This window comes from Lucilia sericata, unplaced genomic scaffold (genome assembly GCF_015586225.1).
Source record: "Lucilia sericata isolate MDLA Ls3-8-SP2 unplaced genomic scaffold, ASM1558622v1 Contig000870F_arrow, whole genome shotgun sequence".
Lineage (NCBI taxonomy): Eukaryota > Metazoa > Arthropoda > Insecta > Diptera > Calliphoridae > Lucilia > Lucilia sericata.
The window spans coordinates 78,411-91,689 of NW_023994861.1; the positions used below are offsets into that span (position 1 = coordinate 78,411).

A 13,279-nucleotide genomic window follows, 5' to 3' on the forward strand; every position below is an offset into this window, starting at 1 on the left:
GCAAAGCACAAGTCATTAATTTAACGTGACCCTGGAACCATCCAGCGTCATCGCATTGAGGAGGAGTGCCTGGGTTCTTTTGTCAGAACACTCTTATTAGCTTTTGCTTCATCACATCCCAGTTAGACTGGGATATGGATCCGACCGCGTCGCTTCGCTCAATGACGGCTCGACCAAGGCTGTTTTTGGCAACCTCGCTGAAAGAGCGCGTCATGTACTTCTTCGCGAGTTTAGGACGTTTCGTCCCTAGCTGCTGGCTTGCAGATGCTGCTTTTTCCTCTCAACGTTCCGCTTTGGCGCCGCTTACGTTTTCACGATTCGAAGTTCCTGCTGCAGCCCAAACCGCTATTAAGGCCTTGGCTGCAGCAGCTTTGGAGGTACTTGATGAGAAGTCCAGATGTACCTCGCCACTTGGTGAGCAACTACGAATAGTTTTGAATTTGTTACATTCAGCCAGCCTGAGGTGTGCCAAACTGACCTCCTGCGACGATGGTAGCTCGCAATCTAGCCTGACCCGGTGTATCCGCCTGACTAGATTGGGTAACAGTCGCGTTCGACTTTCCACAGCCCATTACCGACGCTGTGGAAGTAGGGTCGCCAGAGATTATGAATTCCCTGACTCGAGGCATGCCTCTTTCTTTTCCTCCATTTTTTTTTTTTTTGTCATACTGACAGGTGCATTTTTAACCTACTGCCAGATTAAACTAGCCGAACAATATGGGAACAGACGCTGGTAGATTTGGACGGACAATACACATCGTCTGATGTCTGTCCCATAGAGAAACAGACGCTCCCAGACAGGGGGAGGACAGTTTTTAGTTTCACGCTCAAAGCAGACCTGTCTGGAATGGGTGACAATACCAGGAATAGCAAATTGTAATGGCCATTCCCTCCAGCATAGCTCTACAGATCATTGCTCTTTAGCATCTGCATCACGTCAAGATGACTACCCATCGCAGATAAGAAGTCATCAGGAAACAAGTCAAAGATATTACGCTGGTAGATAGATATTACGCTAACTAAATTATGATTTTCGAATTGATGATGCTTTTAGAATGTTCTTGGCTCTTGAAAGGAATGGACGCAAGTTAGATCGTATGGTTAATCTGCTCTACAAGAACGGAGAGTAATATTCAAAGCCTCTTTCATATCAAACATTTGATCATCTTTGTTGTTGGAACTGTGAAGGAAAACATGACTCGTTTATTTTATATATTGTTACAAAGCACAGCCATAATTTAAATTATGCTTCATTATTCTATCGATATGGCAATGGAGTATGTTCTACTTAAATATGAGAACTTGTATCCGATTTCCGCAAATTACGCAAATCACTCTTCTTTCGGTAAGATCTCTCTGCAAAAGTATTTCCTATTTATACATTTTGGTGTTTATACCCTACACACTATAGTGGGGAGGGTATTATACGTTTGTGCTGATGTTTGTAACACACAAAAATATTGGTCCTACACCCACCTTTAAGAATACCGATAGACTCAGAATCACATTTTGAGTTGATAAAGACATGTCCGTCCGTCTGTCCGGCTGGCTGGCTGTCCATGTAAACCTTGTGCGCAAGGTACAGGCCGCAATTTTCAAGATAATTTGATGAAATTTGGGCCAAGCATGTTTTTTGGCACAAGGACGAAGCCTATAGAAAATTGTTGAAATTATTTCACATAGCCCCCATACAACCGTACCTCCCGATTTGGGCTTTTTATGCCCTAATTACGTCAAATATGCTATTATCTCTCTAAAAATTGGCACAAATAAGTTTTATATAAGTATAAATGACACTGCAGATTTTCGTAATGATCGGCCCTTATTTGACCCTAGCCCCCATACAAACCCCCCTTCAAAAAATGTCTTAAACGTTTAAAATTGACTTGTAACCATTTGTATCGCAATGAAACTCAACATAATTAACTATTATTTAAAAATACATCCTGTTCCCAAATTTAATGAGGATCGGCCCATGTTTTACCTATACTCCTATATAAAGCCTCATTTAGAAAATTTGTTTTTTATCAATAAATTGCTTAAATACTTTGGAATTAAGGTAAAATTCAACATAAAAGTTTCTTGTGAAAAATAAAAATTTTTAAAATATACTCATGGTGTAGGGTATTATATGGTCGGCCATGCCCGACTATACTTTCCTACTTGTTTTTAGATAGACACTAAAATATCATGGATATATTTCTAATTAATAGTACAAAAAGATAACTTATTAGGGTAATTGGGTAACTTATATGAAGAACATTAATACTTCCAAACTCATTAGAGCAAGTGATCATGAAAGTACACATTATCATAAACACTCGCCCATACGCTTAGATCAGATCCCTTCGGCTAGTAACAAATATAATAAAATTCACAAGATATATCGTTAACATTTAGTTTTGTTTTATTTTCTTGCATTTTAAGAGCATCTTGAATGTAAATTTTACAATTAATAATCAAATTTCAATTGGTTTCTTACTATTTGTGAATATTTAAATATTTATTTCTTTTTATTTATTCACGAGTATTTACTTTAAATTCTAATCAATAAACAACTACAATGTTTGCGAATTACATACAAACATTTTCTTAGCTTAATTCTAATTTATTGTAGTTTTTATAATAATATATTACAAATGATTTTATTAGTTTTTTTGTTTTATGATAAATAAAATAACCACAATTTTTAAAATGTGGAAAAGGGTTTAATACAAAAAAAAATAGTTAAAAACAAAAAAGGAAACATTTAAAACTTAATAAATGTTTTTCTTTTACAATTAATTTGTTTACAGTTTTTATATTAATATTATTTTATAATATAAGACTTAAAAGTAATTAATGTTAAATTAATGTTATTTATTAATAAACAAAATAACTTACACGTGTATTTTTATAAATTGAGGAAGAAACAATTTTATTATTTTAAATTAAAATCATTTTTTTTTAATTGAAATTATATTTTTTTAATTTAGCGCCAAAATTTGAAGAACTTTAAATTTTGAAATACATTTATAAATCTGCAAATATAAAAGAATAGGTTTTATATTAAAAGACAAAAGTTTTTGTTTAATTTAACAAATCAATGTTTTTGATCTGTTAAATTTGAAAATTTTAAAGAAACAATTAAAAATAAGTGTAACAGCTCTTGAAGTTATTTTAAAGTTGAAATTTTGAATATTTTATTTAACAATTAAACTAAAGATTAAATTAAACTAATGGAGGGCATTTTAAACATTATAAAGGTAATAGATATAAAGAACTTTTTCATAAAATTTATTAAAAAAGAAATTTAAAAAATTAAATTTATGTTAGAGGAAAGTTGAAATTTTTAATTTACATTATGACTAAAGAAAAGTAAACGATATCCTATAATATTTCCAGTATCTGTGCTTTTCAAGGTTCAAAGACACTGCTTTTGTAATGAGAAGTTGTTGGAAATATGTTCACAACACGATAATCTCAGTCGTGATAGATTCATCCAAAAGTAACCTCAGGAATGAAACTACAATTCTAATTTGAAACCTTTTTCACCAAACTTTTGATAAAAATTTTATAATAATTTATCGAAATTTCGAGTGGAGCCAGTTGTGATACTTCTAAACACTTGAACTCAGAAAATTTAAGTCAAATTCTAAACTGTTAGCTCCAAAATTTACAAATCCCTTTCGTAACCACGACAATTAGATGCCACAAATTGAATCCTTAGACTCTCCATATTTCATATTCTTTAAAATTTCATATTCTTTAAAAATAGGCCTTTAATCCCGTGTTGACTTAATATCGCTTTTCCAATCCTAACCAAGAACCATTTTTTTTTAATTAAGGTCCAAAAAGCGATTTAAAAGAGATAATAATATAATTAACAAGATTCCTATAAAAAGTTCTTTAAAACTGATCAGATTAGAGTTTAAAGTTATAATAAAATCTAAAAAACACTTCCCTCACTTCACTTCGCAACAAAATCAAAAAAAATGAAAAAAATAAAATCATTTTTCATTGTAAAAAATAATGAAAATAGTTTTTATTCTTAAATTATTTCGAAAAAAATTTAGCGAAAAAAAAACAAATGGTTTTCAACCATTTTTACAGACCTTTCTCTAAATTTTAAGAAAAAAAAATTGTTATTTAACAGGAAAACGTAATTAGTACATATTTATTTACCAAAAAATTCTTAAAAATAGTAAAAGTACTAAGAGAAAATAAAGAATAGAATTACTTAAAAGTTGCGATTTTTTTTATAATACAAATGTTATAGAATACCAATAAAGTAATAATAGAATTAATAAAACAAAAATATTTATAGATATTCGAACTACAAATAAAAGCAGAAAACAAATAATAAAACTTAGAACAAATTATTTGTAGAAAAATGAAATAAAAGTGCAACAACATTTTGTTTATTTTCTTTTTCGAAATGGACAAAAAATAAATTTTTAAATATTTTAATATTGAAAATTCTAATATAGAAAATTTACATGCTATATAAATACATACAGAAGTTTGTTCAATTATTTTCTATATAAATCTTAAATTTTCTTTCATCATTTTGTTTTAATTTTTAGATTTGTGCCTCGAATTGAGAAAGACAAGAATTTTTAGAAATTTTTATTTTCTTTTTTTTAATAAAAAAAAAAAACAAAGACACTTTTTATATCTTAAATTTAATAAATAAAAAACTAAATGAGAGCTTATTTATAGGTTTGTTTTAATTCTAGGAGAAATCAACTAAATATATAATAGTTATACAAGAGAATAGAATTTAAGAAAACGATTTTTTCAAACAAATTAAGAAATATTTAAAAAAAAATAAATGGGAAAATTACATCAACTATGTATATCATCATAATTATCATTATTATATATAGTATATGTATAATAATGATTCTATATGTATATATGTGTGTGTGGGTATGTATATATTTATAATAAATCAATAATATAATAATTAATAAAAAGAGCACAGCGGTAAAATAGAGAAAAAATGAGGCATATGTGTTTTTCTTAATGTTTGTGTGTATGTGTAAGTGTTGCTTATTCCGTTTCTGCCACCATTTTTAAACAATTTAACTTTCACATAATCGGATCCGGTCCTTGGCCTTCTAAATCGGAAACTTGACTTTGATAATGTAAAGCATGCTGATAGGCTTTCTTAACAGCTTTACGTTCAGTGGGTTTACGGGATTCAACGAGTTTCTGTTGATCCAATTCCTTGTCAATGCCGAGTATCTCAAGTTTGACGGCGGGTAACCATTGCCAGGTTCGTTTGGCATCGAAAAATAAAACTAAAAACACCTCCATATCGTGTGGATAGTTTTTGCGCAAAGCTAAAACGTCGGTAGGAGGAGCAGGTAATGGCACGCCATTATAAACAAACCCCTTGGGGGTTTTTGGATCTAATATCAAGGCTGGATACCAAGGATAGCCGCGACATTTTGCCCAGACCAGCTGTAACGGCTCAAGAGGAGGTTTTAACAAATGCTGCGTCGTACTATTTGAGTCGGGAGACTCATTGTTTGTGTTGTTCACTTTCGTTTTACCATTACTGTTGGCAGAAACAGCTGCTGCGGCCGCCACCGCTGAAGCTACATTATGACTTTTACGTGTCTTTGTATTATTTACATTATTTGGTGTGGGCGTAGCGTTTCGTTGTTTAATGGACGAACGTGTTGCCGTCTTAGCAGCCGTAGTAACAGCAGGAGTGGCATTGTGAGCAGCGTTTGTAAGCGTTGAATCTGCACTGGGCTGGGTTGATGCTAATCTCCGTCTTTGTTTGGAACGTATAGCATTACGTGCTCGTTTATCTAAAGGTGTGGGTGTTCGCCGGGTTATGCTTCGTGTTTGAGTATCGGAATCAGCATCAACATTTCCTACATCACTATCGCCACTGCAACTCATGGCTTGGCCATTGTTGGCTTGATCATCTGCTCCTATTGTAGTACTATCATTCATTTCAATATCTGGTCTGTCACGGGTATTATTTTCCTCCACCTCTGGTTCACTCTTCTCATCGTCGTCATCTTCATCTTCTTCGTCATCGTCGTCGTCACTTGAGTCGTAATCTGAACCACTGCCACTTACACTAAAACCAGAACAACTACTACATGGACTACCAGAGATATCGCTCATGTCATCATCATCACTCTCGCTAACATCACGCTCATTGTTCGTACGATAAACTCGAAATTTATCGGGAATATGTTGATAACTACTTAAATTAGTTGCTGGTGTTAAAGGTTGTATTGTTGGCGGCGCTGATGATGATGGTAGCAAAGGTGATTGTTGTGCTGCTCCTAAAATTGACGATGTAGCGGTGGTTGTTGCTGCAGTCGATCCCAATAGACCAGTAACAGCCCCAGGTGGCGCACCTGTTCGATTTGGAGACTTTTTCGGCGACATTGAAGAACTGTTGCGCATTTCGTTTAACCTTTTATGTCGAGCATTACGCTTCGGTGATTTACCTGATGACAGGGTTGCAGAAACCTGATTAATGCTGGCCGACAGCGGCGTCAGTTGATTAAGGCCACCACTTAGTTTATTGCTTAACGATAAGGCTGAGGAGACAAGAGAAGCTGTTGCTGCCGCAGAAGCAGCAGCATTGTTTGCGGATGTTATGAGAGAACCCATTGTCGAGACTGGTGTTGATATGGCAGAGTTATGAATTTCCTCCTTAACGGGAGTTGTTGTCGTAGTGGACGCTGTCGCCTCTGTGGGTCGTTTAAGTGCGGCCTGCGCTTTACGTGTAAACAGCACCGCAGTTCTGTAATAGCATGTGCGTTAGAAATATTTAAAATTTGTTTTTATCTCGTTTCAAGATGAATAAATTAATTGATGTCATGGATGAGGGAAATTAAAATATGAAATTTATAAAAAAAATATATATTTTTGTGTAAAATTAAAAATTGATTTTTGCACAAAAAGGAGGTAGATATGTATTTATATTCAATTATTCAATATTTGCATATTTAAAAAAATACCTAAAAATTTGTTTCATAAAACGAACAAGTCCACTTTAACAAGATAAGGGATTAAAAGACAATAAGTTTCACACAAAGACATTTTTAATAACAAACCGCAACAAAAACGGACACTCGTTTTTATGACAATTGAATCTTCGTTCTGAAACGATACGAGTCACACTCGGCCAAAGATTGTGAACCCTGCGACAGCTGTATCAACCAACCACAATCGAACTGTTACAATAACAATAACAACAACAATAGATTCTTTCAAATAAGCGATATTAATCGAAATATATCATGAAAATAATATTTAATTTAGAACTTAATATTGCTTAAGTTTCATTTATGAATATTAACATTTTTAAAAACTATAATTATGATTGCTTAAAATTGGTCTACACACACACGCGGGTATAGGAATGTTCTAAAAATTGCGTCAAAATTCAAATTTAAGTTTTTTTGCCATATTCAAAGTACTCAACTGAGCAATAGCTTTATCAATCAAAATGCTTTACCAACTAATTTAAGAAACATGTCATGTGTCGCAAAAAGCGACAACTTCGTTTAGAATAGTTCAGTGACATTCCACTTTTAAATAAGAAACCCCCTCTATAAAGTGTCAGAACAAAAAAATCTTTAATCAAGAGTACAAATCTAGTTCCGAGTATGTTTTCTTCTTTCGATCAAATGGGTATATATCAGACATAAACTTGCGTTGCCTCAGAATATAAATGAAAAAAGTTTCTTTCAAACTATAGGAATATTAACAATAAACATGATATTTGAAAACAAAATAGTTATTCTACTCTATAATAATATATATTGAACAATAAGTAACCAATCTACACATGCCAAATATTAGCTAATATGAGTTTTATGCATTCAATGTATAGTTTCTTTAAATACAAATTAAAAATACGAAAAATGTATTTAGAGCTGTTAAAACATTATTCTACACACTTGACTACAAACAAATTGCACAAATTGTATTTTTTAGATTTTCAAAGTACATTAGCTTGAAGCATTCAATACAATTTATGACTTTAAATTTATCGTATTACTAGTGTTTCTAACATAATTTCATTATTTTTTCTTCGTTCTGAGACCATATACCAAATTTTGCTGAATTATACAGGTCAACGCATTTTTAACCCTGAGACCAGTGTATACTTTTATTTAAAGGATTGACCTGCGTTGAAGGCTATCAGAAGGCGTCAGGAGGATATCTGAAAATTTCTCGAAGAAGGATGGAGATATAATAAACGTTAAGCCTTCATTTCTTCGTAGTATTATAACATCTCAAACAAATTTAAGGACTCGATATCTCGAAAAGCTGACGCCAAAATCGGGTCTCTGAAACTTCCAAAATTTGTTGGAGTTTAATTACACAGTAAACATGGGCAAACAACGGGCGAGCATAGCCTAGTCAACCTAGAAAGTCATTCTGAGTCGAATGTTATATGTATGTAGGTCGATGTAGGACCAATATTTTGGTAAATAACAAGAAACTAACAAGCATTTTTTTACATTTTGATCTAATCTTCGCCTATTCAATAAATAAATATGATCCCTCAAGAAAAATTCTAACATTCATTTCCAAAGATGACGTATGTCCAAATTCGAATTACAGCTATTAATAACTATGTAAAATAAATTGTTATTAGATGCATGATAATGAACTTACCAACAATGTTAAGAGACAATAGACAATACACACTCACCTTCTATTGACGCCAACAGGTGATGCGCTGCTATTTAGACTTTTAACTGGACTACAAGGTGGTGTTTGTGTTGTATTATTACTAGCGCCTTTCGACTCTTCGCCCATTGTATCATCGCCATCTTCTTCATCCTCGCTGCCGTTTGCCTGATTGTGAAGACTGTCGTCGTCATCATCATCATCTTCGCTGAGATTATGATGATTCTGACGCGTAGGATGATGTTGTTGACGAGAACGAGGCGGATTTCGTGCGGTTTTTCGACTGCGTTTTGGTGTTGATTGTACAAATTTATCTTGCTGTTGCAGAAGATTGATAGTATGAGATTTAACGGGTGGCGTTGGTATATCAACATCCATATCTTCAACATTATGATTCTCTTCCATTTCTTCATCTTCTTCTGTTTGTGAATTGGCTCCCAAGCTGACATTGTGGCGCTGAAAATTAAAGATGAAAAATATTATTTAAAATGAGACAACAATATATGTTAAACATTTGTGGACTTACAGCTTGCATTCTTGCTTTTTGTATTGCCTTGCGCATGCGCGAGATCTCCAGACGGATTTGCTTGATTTTCTTTGTGCGATACGTGGGATTCTTTAAAACCTGAGATTTATCTGCCAGTATAAGGAGTTTTTGTACAATAGCCTCACATGGCGTGGCTGCCAATAGTTGATGTAATTCATCTTCAATTTCTTTTTCGACATGATCCGTCGAGTCCGTTTGACTTGTATCTAAGAGACCTTCACGGGCCAGTGCCTCTCGGGCCTGTTGAAACAATGGATTGGCTTGATCTCGCATACGTATACCAGCACGATAGAAAACCGTATCCTTGTTGTTATAGGCCAAACAGTTCTGTATCATAAGATCAAAATCGGTTTGCAGTTGGTCGAGGTGTGTGTAGGTTTTAAGTTTCGCTCTCATTGTACCCAAATCCATTGGATGACTAACGATATCTAAATAATCGGGTACTTCACTAGTATTTACAGGTTCGCGGAATATTTCTGAAGTATCACGAGCTTCTAAAGCATCTAAGAGCTTGGTAAGGACTGCCTCTAATGGATTTACTTCTAACATGACTACTTGTTCACAGATTTTCACATAAGCCGCTTTAAGTTTTTCTCTTTTCCTCACCAACTCACACAGTAAACGAGCTCTTTCCAAATCCTGCCTCAAGCATTGCCAATATTTCAATTGGCGATATAATTCCGAAGTGTCAGGACTGCCCTCTATACCATTACGCTGTATTACGCCATGATGATTGCCTTGCGACTGCAGTCGTCGCAAGAGCGGCACACCATTGCGATATTTACGTTTCATTGTCCAATAGGCGACAAGTCGGTCCAGAAATTCTTTTTTCTTTTGCATGTGTACCATACTTGCTATTTCTTGTATGCGGTCGGGCGGTATAGTCGGTATAAGAACCACTGGTGCCGATGAACGTTTTTTCGCCAACGCCTTACGTGCCTCTTTCATTTTATGACGAGCATCTTCGAAATCTTTAAGATTTAATTTCGACTTGGCATGATCAGGAGTATGCGCATGACAGAAAGCATACTTTTGAACATGTGCAGAGGAGTCGTTATGAGCAGCATTTTCGTTTACATCCATGGTCATGTAAAGGCCAGCCTGCTGAGCACAGGTTACATGAAAAGCCGCGTAACAACTGTTGCGATGACATTGAATGCAAGCGCCCAAACCTTTCTCCTTACAAACGTAACACGTTAGACGCCAGCGGGCAGGAGGTATGGTTTCGATGGAATCTAAATGTAAAAATTTTGAAATTACTCTAAGCAATTCAATGTTTTATCTTAAAATCATGAATATCATTATAAAGTTATTTATTTTTATGCAGATATGATTAGTACTTTAAGATTTTACATTTTATTAATCCTTTTAAGAGTGGTAATTATCTTACCTATTGGTTCCAAAAATACCGTATTGGCAAAACGAACTTCAGGTATCCATAGAGCACACACAACATGTGCCCATTGACCCCTATCAGTTTGTTTGAATGCTCCACCCGTATTGGGACAAAGCACACAATTCACCGGCGTACTGGGCGACTGTAAACAACGCCGACACAGCCATTGTCCTTCGGGAATGTAGGGGACACCATAACAATCTTGATGTACGGCCAAATTACACATATCGCAAAATAGAATTACATTTGTATTTTGACATTCACCATCCATACAAATACAGCAAACAGCATCGTCATCAACCTCATTTCCTGTGGCTGTACCATTGGCGGCAGCTTGAAAATAAGATTCCTTTTCTAAACGATCCATTAACAGTTCCATTGTATCGATATTAACAGCATTGTGACCGGTTTTTTCACGTTCTTCGTTCATCCACTCCAGCCAGGCGGAATCCTCTTCATCGACATCATATTCGATCTCACCATCCAGCTCTTCTGCCGACTTTTCTATGAAACGGTAATAAGCTAAGGGTCTAGGTGGTGCATCTGGTACATTGTAATCGGGAATTTCTTGAAACCGAGCTTCTGGCACTTTAACTTTTGCCCATGGCGCATTCTCTTCTAACGGCGGAGCATCAGCATTTACTATACAGCCCCTTTCCACTAATTCAACATATTCTTCCTCCTCAATGAACGGCAACGGATCATTTACACCTAAACGTACACTTTTTCCCTCCACATTAAACGTCACTGTTTGCTCTTCGTCATTGTACGAGACTAAGGATTCAGGATTTGTTATATTGCGATTATTACATCCTTTACTGCCGTTCTGTTCATCATCGCCACCTGCACCTGTTCCGCCAGCTCCAGCGCCACCTTTTGGTGTCGAATGTGTACCACCACGCGGACGCGCTTTCTTGCGATTTGGCGTCATAACCGGTGTCAGTGGCTGAGGATTATCATGATCATAGTTGAGCAAATGGTACTGCAGGCCAATCACCGACTTGTAGCTACGATCACATTTTGGTACGGGACACGCGTATGGCGGTTGTGATTGTTTTACTTTCACACTTTTGCAATATTCCAACGCATCGAAGTCAAGTCCCATTGTATGTGTGTGTTTTTCTTTTTCGTACAACTGCTGCTGCTTGCTTCTGCTGTTGCAGTTTTCTTGTTGTCAAATTGTTGTGTATAATTATTTGTTGTTACAGTTGTTTATTGCTGCATACGCTGCTTTTTGTTTTATTTGTTAAATTTGCATTTTATTCATATAGTTTGTATTTTTCATTCGAAAAATCAGAATTTTTTGGAGTAGAATTTTTATTAATTCACTTAATTTACGTTTTTCTTCTTGTTTCTTTCTTTCCACGCAAATTCGCTGTCATATTAATGGCGCTAAAGTCATTAGTGCTGTGAACTTTGAGTAACCGATAACCGATAAGAATTTATTCAAAGCATTTAAATGCAGAGTTGTATTTTGAAACAAATAGAACAATAAATGGAATAAATTTAAATAAATCTCTTTTTTATAATTAATATTGTTTTATAATTAATATTGTTACGTTTCTTTACTTGTCATGTTAACAGGTTTTTGTTTTGCCATGACGCTTAATAGTTTTAAAAATTTATATCCTACTAAGTAATGCTAGATATATTGTTCGTTATTTCAATTAAAAAACACGCCACTAATAACAATTATATTAATTACAAAAAATTACTTTTTATAGATATTTTTCATTTATAATTTTATATATTGCTTTAATAATGTTGTTGAAGTTTAATAAAAAATAAATGTAAAGTTAAAAAATTTAAGAAAACTAAAAAATAAAATAGTTTTTTAGTAATAGTATATAATACAAAATTTCAAGTAATTAATCACAAAAATTTAACTTAATTTTTTTAAGAGAATAAAAGCATAATAATTCAAAAGTATATTTTTATTTAAATTTTATAAAACATATTTCATTTTCATACATAATAATAAATTAAAAAAAAAATATTATTTTATACATGGACTTATTTCATAAAACAATATTTTAAACACATTCTAATTCAAAATCAAACATCCTGTTTAAAATATTTATAAATCCATCAAGATATTTTTGTATTGAAAATATTTTTTTATTTTTCATTTAAATCAAAAACAAAAAACTAATTTACTAATTGTGATATATGATTGAAAATGTTTTAAACTTTTTTTAACAGGTGAAAAAAATATTAAACAACAATATTCGATTTTTTATTCAAATTTTTCAATTTGAAAATTTATTCAAACATATTAAATTTATGAAAATCGTCTAAGTAAAAACAAATACATTTTCATGTTCATATAAAATTATTGAAAATAAAAATTGTTTTTGATATTTATTGTAATAGAAATTTTCATCATGACGGATATTGATATTTGAAAATTATAATAACTGTTATTATAAAATTAATCTTTTCTTCATATGAAAATTTATATTCAACAGATAAATATTTATATGTATGATAACAAATTTGATATAAAAAATTATCAGGTCTTTGATTTTAAAGTAATTTTTTAAAATCAAAATTAGTAGATTTTATCGAGGTTCAGAGTTCATATTGTTTAAGAGTGTTTTCTAAAAAACATTAAATTGGATATCGTATATTTTTTAACATATTTTTCCGATTTTAATCATCAGGCTTTAATATGA

General features: G+C 33.1%; 1 protein-coding gene across 1 annotated transcript; it reads right to left on the reverse strand.

The window, feature by feature from the left end:
- Positions 1-4,136: 4,136 nt before the first annotated feature.
- LOC119608692 (peregrin) lies at positions 4,137-11,709 on the reverse strand. The gene is made up of 4 exons (XM_037963204.1): positions 10,599-11,709; positions 9,188-10,443; positions 8,684-9,117; positions 4,137-6,760 (listed from the first exon to the last, which is right to left on the reverse strand). The coding sequence occupies exons 1-4, from the start codon at positions 11,707-11,709 to the stop codon at positions 5,074-5,076; spliced, it is 4,488 nt and encodes a 1,495-aa protein (XP_037819132.1). The 3' UTR covers positions 4,137-5,073.
- Between the last annotated feature and the right edge of the window lie 1,570 nt (positions 11,710-13,279).